Source organism: Cololabis saira, chromosome 1 (genome assembly GCF_033807715.1).
Source record: "Cololabis saira isolate AMF1-May2022 chromosome 1, fColSai1.1, whole genome shotgun sequence".
Classification (NCBI taxonomy): domain Eukaryota; kingdom Metazoa; phylum Chordata; class Actinopteri; order Beloniformes; family Belonidae; genus Cololabis; species Cololabis saira.
The window spans coordinates 24,179,547-24,203,837 of NC_084587.1; the positions used below are offsets into that span (position 1 = coordinate 24,179,547).

At 38.3% G+C, this 24,291-nt stretch overlaps 1 protein-coding gene across 15 annotated transcripts in view; it reads right to left on the minus strand.

Annotated features, from left to right (window-relative positions):
• Window positions 1-1,094: 1,094 nt before the first annotated feature.
• Window positions 1,095-24,291, minus strand: part of prom1b (prominin 1 b) — a 34,118-nt gene continuing 10,921 nt past the window's right edge. The window contains exons 2-30 of one of the 15 annotated variants that reach the window (XM_061718620.1): window positions 22,292-22,353; window positions 21,980-22,006; window positions 21,660-21,865; window positions 19,177-19,297; window positions 19,000-19,063; window positions 18,816-18,905; window positions 17,749-17,772; window positions 16,301-16,518; window positions 16,120-16,194; window positions 15,949-16,012; window positions 15,800-15,808; window positions 15,455-15,614; window positions 15,118-15,270; window positions 14,049-14,172; window positions 13,528-13,631; window positions 13,342-13,426; window positions 13,107-13,253; window positions 12,679-12,750; window positions 11,956-12,048; window positions 11,548-11,565; window positions 11,326-11,379; window positions 9,790-9,870; window positions 8,847-8,915; window positions 8,385-8,474; window positions 6,938-7,053; window positions 6,370-6,432; window positions 6,131-6,218; window positions 2,707-2,741; window positions 1,095-2,569 (exon numbers count right to left, since the gene is read on the minus strand). In XM_061718620.1, the coding sequence (XP_061574604.1) occupies window positions 6,158-6,218; window positions 6,370-6,432; window positions 6,938-7,053; window positions 8,385-8,474; window positions 8,847-8,915; window positions 9,790-9,870; window positions 11,326-11,379; window positions 11,548-11,565; window positions 11,956-12,048; window positions 12,679-12,750; window positions 13,107-13,253; window positions 13,342-13,426; window positions 13,528-13,631; window positions 14,049-14,172; window positions 15,118-15,270; window positions 15,455-15,614; window positions 15,800-15,808; window positions 15,949-16,012; window positions 16,120-16,194; window positions 16,301-16,518; window positions 17,749-17,772; window positions 18,816-18,905; window positions 19,000-19,063; window positions 19,177-19,297; window positions 21,660-21,865; window positions 21,980-22,006; window positions 22,292-22,353 (2,450 nt within the window). In that variant the 3' untranslated portion in view covers window positions 1,095-2,569; window positions 2,707-2,741; window positions 6,131-6,157. The other 14 variants (XM_061718619.1, XM_061718623.1, XM_061718621.1 and 11 more) reach the window with 14 other exon arrangements.

A 24,291-nucleotide genomic window follows, 5' to 3' on the forward strand; every position in this document is an offset into this window, starting at 1 on the left:
GGTGCAACAGCATCGCGCCACCTCAGCCCTACTCAGACACGTCACGCCTTGCAGATCAGCCAGCTGTGTGCGTAAGTAGTATTATTAGGCTGTTTTTGAATTTTTTTGAATTTTTGTCCTCACTATATTTTCCTATTTCCAGGTTTCCTGTTTTTGTTGTAAAACAAGTTCCACTCTGTTGTTGCATTTTGATTACAGCATCTTCAGTCATCACTTGACCATCAAATGATTTTATCAATCATCTTATAAAGATACATAGAGCATAAATACACATCCAGATGATAGTTTTAATGCTTTATGGCACAAAATGCATATTTTGATGTGACATCAGGTCTTTATTCAACTATTCATGTTCGTGAGACCTCTGGTTTGGGTTGTAGTTGAGTGCAGGGGAGACAGGAGCTGAAACACCATTAATAAAAATGGCACATACTAAAGAGACTGCTCTTGACTAAACTAGCACATAATTAAAAAACAGCTGAGGAGTAAAACAACATGTAAAATATATTGTGTACAAATGATAGGCTTATAGCTTTGGGTTAATTTTCATATATAATTTGAAAGCGTGTGGTAACTTATGCTAGAATAGTTACGACCTGTTTATAATTGTGTCCTTAAGTCAATTGTTTTGCACATCCGTCAACATGCCCCAGTATGGTTCATTTTTAGGACATATACTTACATATATGACACAATATTGTACTTTTTTTTGTTATTTTTATCATCATTAAAAATGAATTTATACAGAAGTATATACTTTAATATATAATTCAGTACCCTGAGTAGATACTGCTAAAAGATCAGCCGGGATGAGGCTGATGGCAAGTAGGAGCTAGCTGAGCTTTTAGTTACCTCCAGTAAATTCAGTAGAGTTGGAGAGAACGCTGACTAAGTTTGTTGCTTTGTGTGATTTTACTTGATGTCGTACAAAGAAAAAAAGTCATCCATGTCTTCATAGCACAAGAAGCCCAACAAGAAGACTTTGGGAGAGGGAGAACTGAGGATCTCTGCTCGAACTACTGATGACCTCTAGAAAATGAATGGATGGACGTTTATGAAAGAAAAAAAAACACACTTCTTATACTTGAGTTTTATTCACAGATTTGCACCGTTTTCACAAACTCCAATTGTTTTGTATGTTCTTCAGATGTCTGTCATCTCACCTACTTGGCCCTCACTGATGGTCTGGCAAGAAATACTTACCGTATACTTATATTATATCAGTTGTCTCAAAAACCCATATATAGCCCTATGTGTGTCCTGAATAGTTTATAACACCTTAATCTCTGCAGTATGGACAAATTCTGGACCCGAGAGACAAATACAGACTCAAACTAAGCAGGCGATTAACTCGGTCCGAGTTTAAAGGGACAGTTCAACAGTCTGAGAAATGTTCTTTATGACTTTCCTGCCATGTAAAGTGAAATGACAGGCAGGTAGATGTTTGCTAAATCTTGCGTTGTAACATGATAAACCTTACATGTTTAGTGTGTACAAAAAAAACAAATACTGTAAAACCTCAAGTTGACATTTGTCTACCACTTTGGTCCAGATATAAATATCTTAACAGCTGTTGGCAGTTGTTGGACAGACATATATGAGTATGAATCATCCTCAATTTGATAATTAATTTACTTTTCTGGCGTTCATATGAAATGTGATGTGACTTTTTATTTTCTACGGATGACTATGATGCTCAGATACAAAAAATTAAAGCTTGGTTGAGCACCAGAATAGTCAGAAATCCATCATTAAGTCTAGATTCTGATTTATCCAATAGCTTTTGATAATAATCACCGCTTAGTGCTAATTACCAAATGTTAGTGGGAAAATATCTTTATATAGTTTGCTAAGCTTTTGCACAGGATTTGATAGCAATCTTTGTTTTCTTCCTAAGTTTGGCAAGAAAGTGTACTCCCCAAAATGTCAAACTATAATGAAAATCTACCTGGTGAATGCATTTCAAAACCTCTCTATGTAGCAATATCACTTATCACTAAATGGGGGCAGAATATCACTAAAAAGTGCTGCAAGACACAACGAAGTGAATTTCCACTGAGACAAAATGGTACTGCAAGAAACGCTGGACTGCCCACACTTATTAGCACAATATTGTAATTAACTGTGTCGTCAGCATAGCGGATTTATATGTAGACTGCCCCCGTGTGGTCAGAAGTGGCATTGCTACATGAAATGGCTTTAAAAGAAAATAATGAAAACTATGTTACAAATATTCACAGAAAAAGTACACTACTACAAGATATTATAAAACAAAGATTAACAAAAATGTATAAAACTTCCAAACATTTTGAAAGTGTAAAAAATGTACACTTGTGTCACCATGGTCAAACTGATAATGTACATATAAATTCATTCTCTATTAGTAAGTTCAACTATGCAGGAACAATCTTCTGACAGTTTATTTTGTAGAGCAGTACAATGCTAGAGAGACTTTGCGGGTTTGCAGTTGGCTAGCATCAGAGATCCTTGTCAAATGGCCTGGAACGTTGTTAGGAGTGGGAAGCCCTCACTACGCAGTTCCTGATTGTGACTCTTCTTCCCTTTTTTCCTTGGAAGTATTAGAAGGTCTGAAAGGTGAAAAGTCCACATATTGTGTGAAAAACAGAAGTCATTTATGAGCAGGACTGTCTTCATCTTATTAATTAGTGAGGAAAAATGGTGAGGAGTTTGCGGATAAAGACTTACTTTAAATAACACGTCAGTTCCAGTTCTCCTGTCCACTGTGAATAAATAACAGAAAATGGAAAGAAATCAACCAAGTGTTTATGAAATGACGAAACTCCCAAACACTTATGAGATAATTAGCCTTTGTATGAATGGATTTACATAATCTAACTTTCTCACTTAAACCCCTAAAGTTTCGCTTACAGTTTTTCTCGATTGCTTTGACACATTTTGCACATCATGGGTCAACTTTATCTAATGCTCACACCTTCTTTGCACAGCAAGAGTCCTCTCTGGCGAATCAGTTAACTATTTCTCATTGCTTTCACACAATTTTCTTTGACTTTTAATACACAAAACAGTTAACACACTTCTCACAAAGAGACACAAAACATAACTGATTTACCATGGCAACACATCGCAGACACTTTGTAGCAGCCAATTGGAACTGCTCTCTCAATTCTAAAAATTATCAGCACCTGTGTGAACTTTCTTTGCAAAACAAAGCAAGTAGTCCTCAACCTATCAAAGAGGTCAATAGCTTGAAGTTGACACCAAGCATGGATCCAAGAGGACGTGGATGAGAACATGTGGCCTGATCGTCAGGCCCGTGTCGGTGTCGACAATGCGTAATTTTCCTGTATTTTTATTTTTTTCATATTTACAGGGTTTCATTTCATTGTGTTTCATTTACAGTACTTTCTTTGAGAATTGACCTTTGTTGTACTGCATATTGAACGCTGTCATTTTGATTGCTTACAGTATGTGCATGTGACAAGTACTGCAATAAATATTTTTCTGTCAGAATCTTGACATTTTGTACACAGTAGAACAAATGTAAATCAATGGTGTTGACAGGAACTTCAGCAATACAAAAACAGATCTACAATATTTTACTGTATACACATTTTCTGATTTTACTGTAAATACTCTGTGACAGTATATTTCTAAGTTATATAACTAAGTTAGAGTGCTCAATACAAAACCCAAATTGTAGTATGTTGTCAGTTGTAAAATAGTCAATACTATGAGGGTGTTGAACAAAAGTTGATATTGATAGCTGTGGTTTCAATTTTGTTATCCATTGTTAAATAAATGAGAAAACATACATGTTCAATTGAGAAAAAATTGTAGGTTTTGATGGAAAAGTTTGGTTTTGATGGATGTGTGACAAGTTTTGAAAAAGTGGTGTCATTCTGCAAACATCATATAGTGTTTTGGTTATTTCAGCTTCTGTTAAGGGCTTTGTGTGAGCTGTTTTGAAAAAGTAAACTGTGAATGGAAAAATGGGCCAAAACGATCAAGAAAAACTGTAAATGCAGAATACAAGTAAAGAACATCCCTATTCAAAATTTCTGTTTTGACACGTCAAGAGATTTGAGATGTTTGTGCTGCAAACTTCGACTTCAACACAGGAGATGTTGTATGGAGGTCACCTGCGTTCAGTCAGGAACATTTTCAAGCTGTTTCACAGGGCGGACCAATGTGTGGCAGCCTGTGATCTGAGCGGACTTATAAAAGCGATATACATCAATATGAGAGAGCAGCAGTCATGATGACATGTCATCTAAAATAACTTTTACTATAGATGTACTATAGTAAAATACTATAGAGTTTATCACAACCATTATTAGGGCCAGACAAAATTAAACATGCCATCCATCCATCCATCCATCCATCCATCCATCCATCCATCCAGAAAGAGTGAAAGAATGGACAAGTGGAGCGCTTGGTTACGATATTTAAAAGACTTAAAATGTTTTGTTTTGTAATTCTGGATAGTGGTGACATCAGCTGTTGCAACCTCAGGGCAGTTTGATAAACATAACCACCTTGTGGCTGAAGTTTGAGCCAGAGGACAATGTAAGTTGTGAAGACAAGACTGAAGATATTCCTCAAAGGGTTTGAGAGAGGATGGTGAGAAAGGAGCCAATGATGGTCTAGGATGGTTGTGCATCATCTGAATTGAGAATAGAGGAGGTCTCTCTTCGCTCATTTGATTTCAAGGTAAAGATATTACTGCGAGCCAGGGGGTGCTGGGCTGTGAAGACAGTTTACCACTAACCAACAACTCAAGTAAACTGAAGTTCAAATTGTTAAGCTGATGATACCATTGTGGTTCATCTTTGTTGTATTCAAACTTTGATCGGCATAACTTTTAAATTTTCGACTGGCTGAGAACAATGTTAAATTAAACAAGCATTAAAAAGCTGCCACCTACGGATCTGTGGAAATAAGTCAGACTCAGATTGGGACATGTGCATGAATGACGACGCGCCTCTTACAAAGAGCAGAATAGTTGATGGTAATTTGGTTGCATTATGTTACTGAGGCATTAACATAACTGCAGACGGCTGTACTGCACCAAAGAAATATCTGGAAGCTCTTTCCTATAGATTCGTGCTGATAAACGTATCAAAAGGCTCAGGGGAGAGGTGATGACAACATAGCTGTGAGGCTTTAGGAAGCTGTCTTTGCTCATTTGCTATAAAAAATAAGACTTACTGTAGTCCTTTTCATGTCTTTCAGCTGTAAACTACAACCATATGCAACACCGTTTGGCACTGAATCAATGGCTTGGTCTGTTAAAGCTTTGTGATTATTGAAATGGTAACTGTAGAGTAGAGTAGTTTTTGTCATCATCAACCCAGAATCTCTTACACACATAAAGCAAATAGGACTTCTATAGGTAAAACTATGGGATAAACCTGAGGAATTTTAGCGTTTTACATTACATATTTTAGTAGGAGAGGATTATTATTAGGGTTTATCAAAGTCAGGATTAATTACTATGTATTACTCCTCAGGGTTCCCTTTAAAAACTGTCCTCCAAACAGGGTAAAACTCTCAAATTTAAAATAACTTATGTCCCAAAAGCAGCTATGATGAAGAAAGAGGTTTTATGAAGCCATTTTATGAGCTCACAGTGTTAATAAATACCAGTTAACAACAAAGTTCAAAAACACTTGTCTAAAACTACCCTCAGGGTTGCTATAAATGTAAATACAAGCCCCTGTTTGGCTGTAAAACAAGAAAACTGAACATCACATTTCCTCTCTCTTGCCCCATTGCTTTCCTGTCAGATTTAATGAGCACTGCAACTCCTGCAGTATCCAACACAACTTCGTATTTCCCATGCTGCATGCAAAGCACACAAGTACGTGACTTGATTATTTCCCAGACATGTTCTGGTGATGAAATCCAAGGACTGAAAACAGCTGGATGCTGTTGATGCTGTGATACATGACTATCAGATGTTCATGAGTTATCGCAGATGGTGCATGAAGAAGAAAAAAAGTAGCAACACTTAAAAAAAAAAAGAGGAACGATGGCAAGGCACTTGTCAGGAGCTGACAATGGTTTGATGCTTGGTGCTTCTTGGATGGTTTGGCTGTGAGCGGTGTTAGATGAGGATTAGTAGATTGTTATCACAGATCACCAATACCTCTGTACGGAGGAGCATTCCTGTGGGTCACCAGTCACTTGGGGGAGCAGAAGCCCGAGGGAACCAAGTCAGAGTGTCATAAGGAGAGCTAAATGCACACACACATAGGGGGAATCCTTAATGCATTTGTAGAAAAATATATCTGGTTAAACTCCAGCCTGACTGCAGGCGAAAAATGTCCCCCACCAATTAAAACTGCAGCATGCAAGCAAGCGGATTAAGGTGGGAACGACTCGTACCTGACCACAGCGACGTTTCCATGGATATCACACACTTCAGCATGATTACCTGTCTTAGCCATACTGCAACAAAAAAAATCGATGGGGGACAGATAAGAAAGGCGATGGAAGGGACTGTTGTGAAAGCAGGGTGAAGTCAAACTGACGATGGTCTCAGGGAGAGATCCTGAGATGCTCACGATGGAAACAAAGCCGATACTGAGGAATGGCGAGAGTCCATGCAAAGGAATGAGAGACCATGCTCAGATGAAAAAAGGGAGCAAGTGTGAAGCCACTCAAGGTATCCCGTACCAAAAAGAGTGGATACTTTGAAGAAGGCAACAAGGTGAATGAAAAACAGACAAACGTCACAGTGCAACAAGCCATGGATAGGAGTAGCTGAAGAAGGAGCAACACCAGATAAAATGTGAGGAAAATCAGCAACCAATAGACGGAATGATGGCAAACAAGGAGGGAAAGGACCAATTAATTCAGCTTTGATTTATATCAGAAATGATTCAGAAAATTTATGAGCAAAATGAACTATACAAGTGTGGCTGAAGATTAAAAAATGTTCATTTGGACTCACTCTTCAAAGACGTCTTCTGTGTCCATCCGTCTGAAGTATTTGGCCAGTTTGACGGAGAAAATGATGCTGGGGATCAGAAGGATGCAGCAGCCTCCCAGACCGAACCAGAATGTGTTCTGGAAAAAACAAACTGATCAATTAAACAAATATTTTACAGCAATAATAATTAAGCCATTAAAATGTAAAGTGACTGACTTTTTATGACAACTATACAAAAATATTAATTCAATTTTCAAGACCTCTATATAAGATCATTCTGTCAACACAATGAACTATTTTCATTTTATAGTAAGCATCATTATTTGTGAAGTGCACTAACTTTCTCTATGTACAAAACTGTGAATTTAAAGAAATGTAAAGCTGTTATTTGAAAGTACAAAAACACAACTAGAGCAGTATCTCCAACTGATCTAAGAAATGCAATGTTTTTCTAAGAAATGCATTTTTTTTGTTTCATTAAATATCATTATCAGTAAACAACTTTTAGTTTGATGGGTAAGCCAAACAAGAACAAACAGACCAATAAAATAAAGTAAAAAAAAAAAAAAAAAGATAAGCTGCATTAGTCACAGTTTCAAAACATTTTAAAGGCTTGATGAGACTATAATATCATAATAATTTCAATGAAATGAAATGATGATGAAAATGAATTTATTTTTCTTTACAATTGCAAAAACCTTTTTGGCTGCTTTGCCAACAAACCATCGCAACAGGCCCAACATTTGATCTTAACAAAATGTGGAAAATATGAATTAATCCAGAAAGTTTAATGTAGTGTTTCGGGGAAATGTGAGCATTTCAAGTTTGTAAAGAGCAAAGAAAAAGCGAATGCAGATATAAACTAAATTCTCATACTTGAACATCTGACCAAAACCAAGTAGAACAATATTTAAGATCCTGTTTCTCTCGTGTTTGAGCTATTTGTGCATACCATAGGGCCTAAAATGAATTCTTGTGGAAAACACTGGCGGTGTAGCCAGGTTGTAGATTGCTCCTGTTACATTTCATGCAGGGATGTGCACATAAATGCACAAGAAACCCTTGTATTACACACACACACGTAACATTGATTTATAAACTTTCTGTTTATAACTATAACTAACTCAATAAATTCATACAAATTCAAGCGTGTGATATAAACTTGACATACAAGAACAAATTTTACAAATCTGCAGGGCGCCAAGTGGAAACAGTGAACAATCTATGCGCACACCCTTCCTGAGAACAGCCCCTACCCCATCTCAGTGTGTGTGTGCAAATTCGGAACATCCTGTTCTCGTATGTGTGTCAGACTCTCTCCGGTCCCAAAACCCAGAGCTCCCCCAAAGCTGTCAAAGGCCCATTCATATTTTCAGTCACCTTCAGGATTCACAAAGGCTACATGTACTGTGCATAGAGCTGTGAAGTGCCTGCCTGCCAGTTACAGAAACGCATACAAACATCTTACCACTGAGTCGATGATGAAGCTGCACGCTACTATCTCCATGCTGTCCACAATGTTGCTAATGGGTTTACACTGGGCCACCTCTGTGGTTAGCTGTAGGGAAAACGCACACGCAAACACACAACATATTCACAGTGTGATAATGATGGCAGATGGGAAAACAACAGCTGGATCTGTATTTGTGATTTCTAGTTCTGCTGAGTGCTCTTCTCAATGTCCCTAATTTTGACTCCAAGTTAAAGCAAAGTTCAAATATTTTGTTTACAATTGGAAAATCTCTAAAGCTGGTGTAATTTCCTAACACCTAAACAGCTTGTTATATTCAGCCGAATCAAGGGCTTAGTCAGTCCATTAGGATGTGTCGAGTGACCATGGAGTAAATCCCTGCCACATTTAGAACTATTTGTGCAATTTTCCTGAACTGAATCAAGTGAAAAAGGAGCCAACGCTTTGGATGATACTCACCGAGTGTTTAACCCAGTTTGTGTACTGTCTGAAGTATCCATCTAAGCTCTGCACAAAGGCCCTTGTCTCCTAGAAACCAGAAGTGAAAAAAGTTAAGAAACATTGCAGATGTAAGATCAGGACAGACGCTTCAGGTGCACAGTTTTCCCCGTCCTCGACTTTGTAACCACTCCAGGTGTGTCTTCTTTTATAATACTTGAACTAAACAAAAATTAAGCTTGGATTTAGTAAAATAGCAACACTAATCCTAAACATTGTTAATAATGAGCTAATTAATATTCTCATAAAATATTTTAAGAGACCAAATAAATACAAAACTAATTTTCATCTTTCTTTTAGCACAGGGACAGGCTTAAAGGCACACCATGTAACAATACCACTCCAGGCCAAACAGTATCTGTTACATGAACTATTATGAGAAAGATCATGTAACAGCATCCGGTGTAACATTTTATTTCAACTTGCTTTTGTGCACTCATTCCGATTCCTATGGGAGCCTATTTAATCTCTAACATAGTTTTTCTTTGTTCTCAACATGATTAGCATGTGACTAGAATACCCCCTTAGCCTTTTGGATGTATGAAAGCAGCTGGCCATATGCTACAATGATTCATATCACCTGTAGAGGGGACAAGTGTCCCCACTTGGGATCAAAACAGGGTTTTTTTTTTAACATACTTACATTTGGATGATTTTAAAATATGTTAAAGTGTAAGTCTTGTATACTGTAGCTTTAAATCACTAATAATAATAACAAATACAAACAACAATAATAAATACTCTGGATACTTCCAAAGGTGTGAATGAGAGTATTTGCATTAAACTTGACTAGTTTCTTATCCTTTTCTAATTTGAATGATTTAAAGGTTTCAGTGTTAACCCAGGTTCCTTCTGCACAGTTATATGAAGCCACTCTAACTTTTTATGAGTTGCATAGTCTTACCTGCTTCACCACATGGGAGGCATTTTGCGTGATGAGATACTCCGCTGCATCGATAGCGCTCAGGATATTAGTGGCTTTGATCTGTGGCAGAGAGGGAAATTAATTTGTAATAAACATGTGCAGGGGCCTCATTTATAAAAGAGTGCGCAGGATTCATACTAAAAGTGCACGTAAAGCCAAAAGCCGAAAATGGCGGGCGCAAAAAAAAATCTTTATAAATAAATTTATAAAACCCTGTGCACGCACACTTGCACGCAATGTTCGCTTTATAAATCACAGTCCAGCTGGAAGGTTGCGCAGCTGAATTCGCCTCATATCCCGCCCTCTACACGCCCACTTTTTACCATAAATGGGCAATGCAAAGTAGTATTTGCATATGAATGAGCCTGCTGAGCATGCGCAGCGGCTTCCTGCAGCCTGTTTGGCGTCAGGATGAATGAGACGTGTCGAGCCACCGTGCCACTAAATTTCACGGAGACTGAGATCGAGATGTTGTGGATGAGGTGGAGGACAGGAAAACGACATTATTTGGTGGTCACAGTAAAAGTAGAAAAAGTATATAAATAGTATAAAATAAAGTGAGTGAGTGGCAGCACGCCGTTGCTGCGCTAAACGCTGTGAGTGCCACGGCGCAATTTCCACTGGGGACAGGGGGGACATGTCCCCCCCACTTTTCAAAATCATGTATTTGTCCCTCCCACTTTTTACAGTTTAAAAACTAACGGTAGGCTCAGCCTGTAATTGCAAATCATCAAGACACTCTGTGCGAAGACGATGCGAGAACGGCCCGGCAGCCCCGCTCCCCCTCCTCCCCTGTCCCCTCAGTGCTGCTCAAGGCTGATTTATGGTTCTGCGTCACACCAACGCAGAGCCTACGGCGTAGGTGCGCGGCGCCGCGTACTCTACAGCGTCGGCTCTGCGTCGTTTTAACGCGGAGCAATAATTTAGGCTTACGCCCGCGTAAAGGTTTCACGCGCGCGTAAAACTCATTATATATATAAATAAAAATCTTTGTCCCTTTAGGGGCTCCGTAGAGCCGCTAAACCCTCATTTGTTCTGTCATCAGTCACTCTACAGTTGGAAGCGGTGGGTGAAGAGGAGGTTCCCGGCGTGTCCTGGCACTGCGGCTGCAGCAGCAGCACCAGAGTCCTGACTGACGCTGTGCTTCAAACACAGAGGGACACGATCAGCACTATTATATTATAAGTCTGATATGTGATGACATTATTAAGAGTATGACATGAATCTGGCTTCATTTCACCACCTCACCGCCTGCGTCGCCAGTTCCCCATATTTTAAGTATGTTCCTACGGGAGGGTCAGGGTTGGCGTAGGGATACGCAGATTTTTCGGTTAGTTTTTTCTTTTTAAATCCCAACTTTTGCGTAGAAGGTGGCTTGCGCATCTTTCAAGCCCTGTTTTGTGCGCAAGCAAGCTTTATAAATGAGGCCCCAGGTCATTAAACATATTTCTGTGTTATGGCATGAATATTCACAATCTTTTACAGTTGTTGTTTCACTCCGTGAATTTAACTCACAGGCAGATCACTGGACGTCTTCTCCAGAAGTTTGACGCTCTGGCTCAGGGTGCTCTGTGTGAAACAACCAAATCACAAACTTAAAACAACTCTCTTTGGATACTCACTACAAATATTCTCCATCAAACACGCCCCTGGTGTCACACGAACACATGAAGTACGTTGTTACGGCAATCACAAACTAAATCACAGTCACAGGGCCGTGCATCCACAGCAGCTTACCCGCGCTCTGACATATTTCTGTCACCAGTTTAAAAATACCATGAAGAAAAAGAAGGGACATTGGTGGAAAGAGCAAACAGAGAGACACTTAGATCAACTGTGTCTTGAAATGACATTAATGAATGAACTCAATGAATACATGTATTACACTGAAATGACTAAACTAAAAGAGACTAAACAAAACACCTTATTTCCTCTGAAAATGGTTAATTTTAGTGTGTAACTTTACTGAAAAGTTAATAACCATAAGCAGATGCATATCTTTAAGGCACAAGTTAAATCAGTGCAGCAGCAGAAGAAAAGTGTAATTGAATTACCTGGGTATATTTATTCCTGCACATATGTAAAGCGTACGTTCTTAAATCCGATTTGCTGGTTTAGTTTTTGTGTTGTGGGATAAATAATTACCATTGCTTGCTCCAGAGGCACCACTTGTTCTCTGTGAATGGTCCTGATGCTGCTGGCATGTCCTCTCAGAGCGTTCTCCAGAGCACCACGAGGCTGCGAACAAAGAGTGGAACAACATATCTGTCACAGACGTCATGTATCCTTTTTTTAGTATCTAAAATTGCTTAGCGATGTGTTTCTGGCTTCACAATGAAGTAAATACTTACTTACAGATTTTTATTTTAGCTCATTTTCTTAAACACATCATATTGATACGATAGGGGTTGAGGTATGCTCACTTTCACAAAAAAAGCTTTGAAGTAAAAATATTAATTTAATACAAAATATAGATCAAACGTTTAGTAATAGTTGCCTTTAGTTAGTGTCACGGTTTTCAAAACAGTGACATTTAGATCATTTTAACTTGGATAACTCAGACTGGTTCTTAGAGTTATGGTTCATATCAGCCTCTGATTTATTTTCTTTTAAATGATAGCATATTTTCTATCTTTGATGCCTGTTATTGGTTGTCCTTTATCATCCAATGAAAATCTATGTTCTGGCATATTTTCATTGTTCTAAAAACATTAACTGGCATCATCTACCTTTGGCTCCTGTATAGGAATAAGCAGGTACATATAATTAAAGGATGGATTAATGGATTGATCTATCTCTGGGTTAGGTGTTAAAACAATATAAGCAGTCATGTCTTTTTTTTTTGTGGATAATAATAACCAGACTTACCAACTGGTCAGCTTGATCCTCCAGTTCAGAACAGAAGGTGAGCAGATCCACCTGTGTGACTCCTTTATTTGCCTAAAACAGAAAAGTATTTGCATTGCTTTTCTCATGAAAGCCAAAATAAACACACACAAAAAACCCATTATATTTGTAAATAAAGCATGACAAGCACAGAAAGATAGGAATGAGCTTTATGTTTTGTTAATATATATATTTTTGTTATGAGCATCTGGATTATGCTTAATGTGTTAATGTCACTTTAACACCAAGGAGAGACAATTACAAAAGAGAAACATTAATAACTAAAATATACATTTTCAGGAAAAAAAAGTCCAATCATCAAATGACAAATGTTTGAGTTTGTAAAGTTCCTTTTGTAAACAGGTGGGGGCGCTCTGGTGCACCCACACCCTCAAAGACACAAATATTACCTCAGCAAGATAAAGGGGATAATCTATCCGTCCAATTCCAGAGTTGGCGAAGTTCACAAGGTTGTCTCTGCCGTCTTTTTCCAGCAGTCTGATGTCCTTTAAGTCCACTTGCACACTTTCAAAAAATTTGCCCAGGTCTCTGTTGGACTGTTGGGAAACAAAGTTATCAACCTTTTCACTGTTAGTGATGGACTGATGCATCACCAAGGTGGCTAAAAGGTGAAGAGAAACATACCACAGATCTGTTGAGGAAGGAGTTAATGTTGAACATGGTCTCCAGCTGCAGAGCATGATACAAACCGTAGTTCTCGTAGCAGTCCCTGCGACACAAAAACCCTGCCATCACAATCTGGAAAATGATCTCAGCTTTGGAAGCACGTAAAAAAAACCAACAGTGATTATAAACATGAGCTTAATATACCTGTACATGCTGCCAATTGTCAAGTCAATATTAGGATTTTGAAACAGCATCCCAGGAAGGAAGTTCTTTTTCTCAGGATGAACCAGGTAGGGTGTGTCTATGATCTGCATGCAAACACACACACACACACACACACACACACACACACACACACACACACACACACACACACACACACACACACACACACACACACACACACACACACACACACACATACACACACACACACACACACACACACACACACACACTCATCAGAACCAGCAGCAGCTCAGAGGAACATATCTCCTTATAGATAGATAGATAGATAGATAGATAGATAGATAGATAGATAGATAGATAGATAGATAGATAGATAGATAGATAGATAGATAGATAGATAGATAGATAGATAGATAGATAGATAGATAGATAGATAGATAGATAGATAGATAGATAGATAGATAGATAGATAGATAGATGAGGAGAGAGGAGGAGAGGAGGAGAGAGATTCATGAAGGCAGCTTGTCTTTTTCTACCTTAAATAGCGCTCGGCCGGCCAGAGGTGCACATATCAGCTTCTCCACGTTGCCACCAACAACAAACAGAGTGGTAACGATGAACATCAGAAACCAGGCGAAGATAAACGAGAAGCCAACTCCACTGAAAAAGATGTTGAGAGTGAGAAGCAAGGCCACAGGGTCCTGCTTTTCTTTTACAGCCCAGCTTCATTAGTTTTGAGTTTTCTCTTCTCCTTTCTCATTAACAGATCACAGTTCAGGTGGGTGGTATCTTGTTGAGTGTGTGCTTTAAATACCTTTGAAGGTTTTATTATCTCTGATGAAGTTAAAGGGAATGTAATTCTTTAAAGGCTGCAGGGGTTGGTTAAAACATTTAAGGATTAATCTATGTTTATAGACAGGTAATACATCAAGGATGGACCCCTGCCTCTCCCCTGTAAAGAGCTGGGATAGGCTCCAGCAGACCCCCGTGATAGGACTAAAAATGCATCAAAAATGGATAGATGGATGGAATGTGATTATATCAGGATCTTAACAATTCGACTAAATAGTCACATACTATGTAGCTTTTCTATAATATTCATATTCATTTACTTCTTCTGCTTTTGGTTTTTCTGTTGAGGGTTGCCACAACAGAAGAGAGGGTTTCCATCCTACCCGTCTTCTCTGTCTTTCTCTGTCACACCAATACACTGCATGTCCTCTTTTACAACATCCAGAAATCTCTTTGGTCTTCCTCTTTTTGTCCTGACTGGTAGCTCATCTCCAGAATCCATCTGCCATCGTAATAATGTAGCCTCTGTTACTTAATCTCAAAGACGCCTAACTCTGGTCGTCCCTTTGATGTGTTTGTTCTACACCCTAGCCATCCTAGCCATCCTAGCAGATGTCAAAATGAGATATCCCTACTAAATACATGAATATTGCAACTGTAAATACATATTCTTATCAAGTATGTTGCATGCACGTGTGACGGTTTCATAAATGGTGGATAAAACCTATAAATGGATTGGAGCTGCTTTAAGAACTAAGTAACAGTCTGATGGATCTTCAGTTATTGGGTTGAAGCATTGCTATAGCAACATACGCCATGAGCAGGTTTCCACCAGTGTTTGACAGGCAGCCGCGGGTCGTAGGGGAGGCTTGCTTGTCGTAGCCGCAAGAGCCGCAAAGCAGGCCGAGGATGTTGAAGGCCAGGACCAGGACAACCATGCAGAGCACTGCCACACAGGCAATCCACCTGCAGCACAGACACAACGTACAGAGATCCCTCACTTGTGAATCCAATGAGCTATATATGTTTGTTTGAGGAATGCCTATATGAGTAAAACACAAGTGAAGCAGAATCCCAGCAAATGTTCGTGAGGTTATGAAATTCAAGTTATGAAACTCACACACACATACACACACACATTAGCACATACCTGTAGAAATCAATTTGGTCAATCTGTGGGTAAAAGATTTCAATGGCCTTTTGTCTTTCGTTGAGGAAGGTTGTGAAATTGGCAAGAGAGGGTTCAATTGGGAACATTTTGGAGAAGGCAGTAATCTCCATGCCGACCTTATCCAGCAGGCCTTTTACTCCTACCCTCACACACACACACACACACACACACACACACACACACACACACACACAGACAGAAACCAAATCGCAAAATAAGAAAGGCAAACATGTATATTTTAACTTCACCGTGATAGAAGAGGTAACATAATCAAAATAAGAAGGAAGTGAGAGATCTAATGAAAGGATGAAAAAAATGACTCACGAGGTAGAGCTGTGTTTCATCAGACACAGGTATACGTGTAGGAGTGAGAAGAAAGAATGTTAACAGTTCTACGACTCAAGGGTCATATTCTGACCTTATTCATAAAGCAAAGTTGATTAAACCACAAACACACACAGACACTTGTATACCTGTAACAACATTTCTGGTTTGTTCTTTCACCATACGTGGTGTATCATTAAAGGATGCATAGCCCTGCGGGGGAAGATAATCAGAAAAAAGAGCAGGACACAGATGATGAGTGAAACTGAAAGTTAATTGATAGAAAACAAGATGCTGATTAGCTAGAAACAGACACTAACCTTTTGAACAATGTTGCTGAGATCTATTCTCAAGACGTTATTGACATTGGCCAAGGCATGACCAACATCTGGAAGCTTACAGACAACAAGGACAGGAAATGAACAAGTTAATCTTGACGACGTGATTCCCATTTAAAGTGCCACTTGGCTGTGTTTGGTAGACGCTGCAGGTTGTCCTTACCTTGGAGAAGTCAGCACTGACTCCTAGTTGGGCCAGTGTGGAGCGGATGGTGTTACAGGTCTGAGACACGGCTCCGTTGGTGCAAGCAGGGTCGGACAGGGTGTTGGACAGAGCGGCCTGCTCCCCTGACAGACTGGCCCGAAGTTTCCCCATCCCCTCCTGAAGGATCTCCAAAGAGGTATTGACGACGTCCAGGGCCTCTCTGGTCTCCCGCATGGCTGCAGTCAAAGGGAAAAGATGAAACTGAATCAAAACATACTTTTTTGATCGTCGGTTCTTTGTATTTTTCTAATTATGGATTCACACTAGGGATGGGCGGTATGGACTAAAAAATGTATCACGATAATTTCTGGCATTTATCCCGATAACGATAAAAATTACGATAAAAAAAATACCAATTCAACTCCACCTTTGTAACTATAAATCTATCTCGCTCTCAGATCCGCCATGTTTGTTACATAAAAACGTCATCAACGGGAATTTATCCTTTTTTCTTTCTGGCTCATTTCTTTCTTTCTTTCTTTGTTTCTTTGTTTCTTTGTTTGTTTCTTTATTTCTTTCTTTCTTTCTTTCTTTCTTTCTTTCTTTCTTTCTTTCTTTCTTTCTTTCTTTCTTTCTTTCTTTCTTTCTTTCTTTCTTTCTTTCTTTCTGGCTCATTTCCTTCCTTTCTACCTTCTTTTTTCCCTTCCTTCCTTCTTTCCTCCTGCTCTCTCCTTCCTTCTTCCCTCCCTTCCTTCCTTCCTTCCTTCCTTCCTTCCTTCCTTCCTTCCTTCCTTCCTTCCTTCCTTCCTTCCTTCCTTCCTTCCTTCCTTCCTTCCTTCCTTCCTTCCTTCTTTTTTCCCTTCCTTCTTCCCTTCCTCTTTTCTCCCTTCCTTCCTTCCTTCCTTTCTTCCTTCCTTCCTTCCTTCCTTCCTTCCTTCCTTCCTTCCTTCCTTCCTTCCTTCCTTCCTTCCTTCCTTCCTTCCTTCCTTCCTTCCTTCCCTCCCTCCCTCCCTCCCTCCCTCCCTCCCTCCCTCCCTCCCTCCCTCCTTCCTTCCTTCCTTCCTTCCTTCCTTCCTTCCTTCCTTCCTTCCTTCCTTCCTTCCTTCCTTCCTTCCTTCCTTCCTTCCTTTTAACGCAGAACCATAAATCAGCTTTACACAAAAACGTCATCAACGGGAATTTATCGTTTTTAGAGATGACAAATTCTTATCGTGAAGAATTTTTTTGACGGTATATCGTGAACGGTAAAATATCGCCCATTCCTAATTCACACACATTATACTCACAAAAACAACAGCAGTAATACAATAATAAATAAACTGATTACACACAGAGGTACAGTACAAGTCACAGAAGATAATAACAGAAAAAAACAACTATTTTGGAGGTAACACAGTGGTTTAGGATGGACACTTCCACTAACACAAAGTCACAAGCACAGTACCACTGAATCCAGATCCGTTTACCTTTAATGGTATTCTCAACTTTTGCTTTAGATAAAACAAAACACGAGGAAATCAAATAGAAGATTAGAATTGAAACATTTGTCAGAATTTGACCCTTATATGAGAAAATAAGATTCTGTTAAAAAACATGCAAACACTGGGTGTCATACTCTTCACTTTCTGTGCAGCATGATCAAAGATTGTTGAAAATGCTGATTACTGTAACATTTAAAATTACATACATATTATGTTATCTTTTAAATAGAACAATGGTTAATCGGAATTTGTGTTTGTTGCTATATGACATGGTATGAACAGTGTTTTGGGGTCTAACTAAAAGGGCTTATCTAAAAGGATTGTAGCACCCTATAATGTAATAATTTCCTGAAAATGTAATAAAACCTGAAAATGTAATAAAATTTGCACTTAACTCAATCGAAAATGTAATAAAACCCAATAATGTAATAACTTCCCCAATAATGTAATAAAATATCCTGACTGATATTGTAATAACATTTTTACACCAATAATGTAATACCTTATTACGTTATTGGGAATTTATTACATGGTACTCAAAGTATGCAATTTAACCCAATAGTCATTCTGGTGTTTCAAATCCAGTGTATATAACATTCGTAGATACTTAAAACACAAAATGTAGAACTCTGGACTGAAAATGAACATATTACATTATTTGTCAAATATTACATTATCAGTTTTGGAAAAAAAAAAAAAAGACCCACCAGAAAATGTAATAAATTCCCAATAATGTAATAAGGTATTACATTATCGGTAAAAATGTTATTACAATATCAGTCAGGATATTGTATTACATTATTGGGGAAGTTATTACATTATTGGGTTTTATTACATTTTCGATTGAGTTAAGTGCAAATTTTATTACATTTTCAGGCGTTATTACATTTTCAGGAAATTATTACATTATAGGGTGCTACAAGGATGTATCTTAAACTGTAGATGTGCTGAAATAAAAATATCATGTTATTTAGTGACTTTACTTCCGAATCCTAACTATGCTGAACAGGATTTCATATGTAAAAGCCACTCTTAAACAGAGATCGTGTTACCTCCTGCCATGCGCAGGGCACCGTCCAGCGCGGGAACCACCTCTTTCTCGAGATGACTGTGGATCCTCCCCCCCAGTAAGGGTCCAATGTCTGTGAAGCAACACGGACAGATCAGATAGTTTCATATCAACTACAGAGAGCTGGTAGGCAAATACTTTGTGTAAACAGGATGGGTTGAGCTTACTGTCAAGGTCTGACAGGACTTTGTTCTTTGCGGTGGTGTACTGGGCTGTCAAGTATTCAACTTGCTGCAGCGGGAACACACAGCAACATTAGAGTCTCCATATCTGTGCATGTTCTACATACTTTAGGTGCATATGTGTGTGTGTGTGTGTGTGTGTGTGTGCATGCAATGACATACCTCAGGAGTGTTGTTAGCAAAGGTCTTCAGATCTCTCAAGTTGGTATTAATGAGTGCCCGGGTGTTTTTGATATGAGAGGTGATGTTATGATTGGCAATATAGGCGATCAAGACTCCCAGGCTAAAACACACAAGCAACCAGGATCAGGAGGCAATAGATGTTGTGGCAAGAGTTCACCAACAGAGGGCAGCATCGTAACATAAGATACACTTTTCCTGCACGAGAGTTTCTCCTCATTACCAGAACAATTACCAGATAGCAAACCTTGTATGGAAAAGGATCATAGCAGGATGGTAATGCATGGTTATTCACTGTCACTCAATTCGTCATTCAGTGAAAAGTTTGGACCCTTCCTGTTACTTTTTGTAAGTGAATTCTATTCAGGCACTGTGAAACGTTGGTACAAAGAAATACTGTATCAAACAAATCTTTCAAATACTCCAACTCTGATACAAACCAAACCAAAACAAAACAAACCACTGAACTTTGCAAAAGACTTAATTTTTTAGACTGAGCACGCTAGGATATTAAGACAGAGAGAAAGAGAAAAATTAAAGAAGAAATCTGTTGTCAGAGAGAACAGCAACAAAACCTGCTCACATAATATTTCTGCTCACTATAAAGGCCTTTATGTGTACATCTCTGTGTGCTCCAGTAAGTGAGCTTGTGATGTGAAAGGACTTATTCAGACAAAAGGGTCTTTCCCAGTCCGCCAAGCGATATCAGTAACACCTAACTGTCCTGCACAGTTTGGATCCTATTTCTGTGCACCTGTGCCCTCCACATGGCAGGTGCACTGCACATATAGGTCTTTTTAAGAGGACATGAAGTTATCAGATCATTTTTTGCCCAATATTTTTTCACAAGACGTTACACCTACTTTACTTTTCCAGTGGTGCAAGACAATGATGCATGGTATTCATTACTGTAATCTGTTTAACTGGCTGCACCTATGAATGTGGGGACATGAGGCACACTAGAGGGGTGCACTATGGCGCAAATCCAACACAGCTAGCTGTGTTAGCTGTCTTGACAAAACCTAAACCTTGAATATGCAAAAATAAAACTACAACTGTGATTCTGATTCAGGCTTTCCTGTTCAGGCTCTGTGCAAATTCACACAAAATGTACCAATGACTTGACAATTATTTCAAGAGCAGGCAGATTCTGTGAATTATAAAGCTTTAATAAAAATAAAAATGAAAAATTCAGCAGTGTAAAAAACGGAAAAACAAATTCATATTACATGTCCAAAGTTGCAAGCTTATATGATCCACATTATGTTGCAGTTGAAAGAAAAAAACTCTTAAACTTTTAACTTCATTCTCAAAAAGTGCATGTTTTTAATCACACGGTCACATTGAAGATTTCATTATTTGAATTTCACTGACTGGATATTTTCGGGTAAACGAAACGACTTTCTAAGCTATATTGCACTCAATATCAGCAGTTTAGAACTTGTTAGTACATCAGGACAAACTATAAAAACATTCTGCATTCATGGTTCCCATAATATTGTGACAGTGTGCCAACAATTTAACTAATGACAACGTTTCTATGGTGGTATAGTGTTCAGCTTAGATGTTTTGGATATTTCCACAAATTCCTTCAGCTACAACTTTATATCAAGACTCCTGATTCCTGGTTAAAAGGCTTGATTTTTGGTTCAAATTAAAATATCTGCAGAACAAACTATCGAATAAATTCAGTGCTGAATCAAGAAAGACTGAATCAAGATTGTATTCTGATAAAAAATGTGGCAAAAATATAACCACCATGTAAACACACTGACTGACTTCTGAGATGACAGCTGAAGTATTGAATCTCTGACAGTTAGGATAATCTGACATTTGCCCAACATTGATAAAGCACTTCTAGTTTTGTTAAAGTGCACGGCGACAGCAATCAGTACTCCTGTTTGTTGACATTTAAAAGCTCTTTCAGCATGATTTGAGATGGGATGTGACCACGCAAAGAATGTGAAGGATTTTAAACACAAATTTAATCTAAAACTCTGAACATAACCTTCACCAGGGCAGCTTACGAGTTCATTGAATGTTGCCATGGTGATCTAGCCAGGTTAAAAAAGAGACACTTTCATGATACAGGAAATCCTTAACAGAGATTAAAAAAACTTTGAAAACCCACTAATCTCACTTCGTGGCATGGATTTTGTACGTAACGCCTTGGCTGCTAGGTAATGGTAGGTAAGCACTGTTTCATAATGGTAAAATATCTAGATCCTTCTGTGGCTCAAACAAATATAATACATTTTTATTTTGATTAGAAATTTCTTTCAGTGGTGAACTGTGGTGACAATACAACAATAATATATATATATAACAGTAACAAAGCAGTTTAATGCCACAAAAATGACAAGAAATGAAGCACTGAATGTATCTCAATTAAAATTCATATTCATAGTCAGGATAAACTTACTTATAATGATCACAAAGACTGGAAAAAAGAGATAAGAACTCACATGATGAAGATGGTGGTGGCAATGAGTGAGGCGGTGTAGAAACCTCTGTGACAGTCAGCATTTTTCCGATGTCTCTGATGCATCTCCCCTCCGCAGTTGTCACAGCATCGACACATGCAAAAACACATGGCTATGATGGGCGTGAGGACCACAAAGATGACACCGAACAGTCCACATACTAGGAATCCAGCCTCGTAGTGGATCCACTGCAGGAAAAGGAACGCATTAATGCCATCATCAGTAACTTCTCTTGCCCTCAAACTGTCATTTTTGCAATTCTGCATGTTGTGTCAGAGAAATTTCAGACGTGAGTTGTTTACCTGTAGCAAGAAGACGACATTTTCTGGCTGTAACATGGATACACAATACCGCCATGAAGGAAAAAGACAGAAACAGAGAAATGGGGATGAGTGTAACAGCAATGACATGAGCAGGTGAAAATTCTGATTTCTACATGTGATGACAAAATATTAAGAGAAAAAAACTGCATAATTACTGCTTTTTATATAATGTTAATGAGTATGTAAGGAAATATAAATGTAATTTGTGTTTAATTATAAACTCTGGTTTAAATATCAGTATTATCTTAATTTAGCAGTTCAGTTTTTTTTGCTCTGTTAAATCAAGCATACCTTTCTCCATTCCTCCACTTTAATTCCTCCCATGTTTTCCTTCATGACATTAACAATGAGATCTGGAAAAAAAATTTACATGTTTTAATTAGTAACTTGTTACATACAGGGCAAATATCCAGATGTTGTCCAGCAAAATGATTGTGAATTAAAGGCATTTCAGCTGGACGAAGGAGCACTAAAATCTCATCAAAAATGAATGTATCTGTTCACAGGGATGCAACAAAGATTACATGGAATGATTTTTCAAACATTGATATTGTGTTGGTATTTCCACAAATGTTTGACAACTATGTGTTTGTGAGAAGCTGTTTGAACTGTGGGGTTTGCCAATGAGGACTTCAGTTCAGTCCAGCCGTCCACGTTTATCGTTTATAGGTCAGCCGACAGTAAGCCTACCTGCGGGATGACTCACCCAGACTGTTAGCCAGCTGGTTAACACTGATTCCTTCACACATATGGTACATTTCCCTTAGTCTATGTACACAGTGTATTTTTGCATCTACTGTTGACTTATTTGTCATTCACAGAGTGCAGAAAAATATTATACCACATTTAATCTATATAAGAGTTGAATCAGTGTGACACAAAATCAGAAAAAAAGTTGGGACAGTCCATTCCTTGCATTTCTAAACTTCAGCAAAAAATGTGGTTGGAGGAAATTTAGCAATTTTTCCACATCAACATATGATTGTAATGAGGATTTGGTACAAAAGTAGCATTCATGAATGGCTGAGTCTTTAAAGAGCACAGATGGACAGATGATCTCCAGTTTCTCAACAAATAGTTGAGAAAAACTATTAAAATATTTTAAAAAATTGTACTATAAAGATATAATGGAAGATATTTCCATATTGTGATTATCAATGTATTCAAAAGCAAGGGGTTGTACCAGTGCACTTGGCAATGGTAATTTACACTACTTTGAGGGAAGCACTGGATTTGTATGATTGTGGATGTATATATGTGCATATTCTGTATGTGGAAATGTGTGTATCTATACATGTATGGATAGTAATAAGTATAATGTGTATATGAATACCTTAATGCGTATAGAAATATCTATGAGTAAGAATACCTGTAAGGTATTCTGCTGCTACAAGAAAAAGTGTGTCTCTTGCATTCCTGGTTGTTTAAGCATGTCAGTTACTGTATACTGCCATTATGTTTGAAATAAAGATTTTTGAATTGAATTGAACTGAAGGCATTAGTGACAACAAGATGTCATGCTGCTTTCAAGATGACACCAGGGATGTCCAGGCATTTTTCAACAAGACAGTGCAAAACCACATTCTTCACACATTACAATGAAGTGGCTGAGGAAGAAGAGGGTACGGGTACTGGACTGGCCCACCTGCCGTCTTGAATGGTGCCCCACAGATAATATGGGGAGAATTTTGAAACCCCAAAAAATGTGATAACCACCTTTTACCATTGCACATCTTAAGATGTATTTTCAGTGAGAATGGAGTGAAATAACACCTGTAACACCTCTTCGCTTGGTATCCTTAACACTGGAACATTTTCTAAATGTTATGAAAAGGAATAGCAACTTTAAAAAGAAATAAAAGCTTGACTAGCCCAACATTTTTGGGGATATTTGTGGACCTGAAGTTCACTTTTGGATGTATATCAGCAAAAGAAACTAGAGCACTGTCTGTAAACACATACAAGTCAAAGTGTATGTGGGAAGAAACCTTTGTACTTAGCAGCAGGTGCAGCTAAACTCAAGAACCAGATGGAGGCCAGTTTAGCATGTGAATGCTGACACAGCCGCCACACAATCATGTTTCAATCATATCAGACGACATTACATGACTTACAGTAATACCCAAGATACTATGCCTAACTACGACTACTCTGTCTGACATAAAGCCCTCCCCTAATTTTAATTTACACCTCACCTCATCCTCAATTTAAAGCAAATTTTCACTGGGACTATTCTATTTGTAAAATTTCCTATAGTGAGTTTATTTCTTTTTAAATTAACTTCCGTGCTT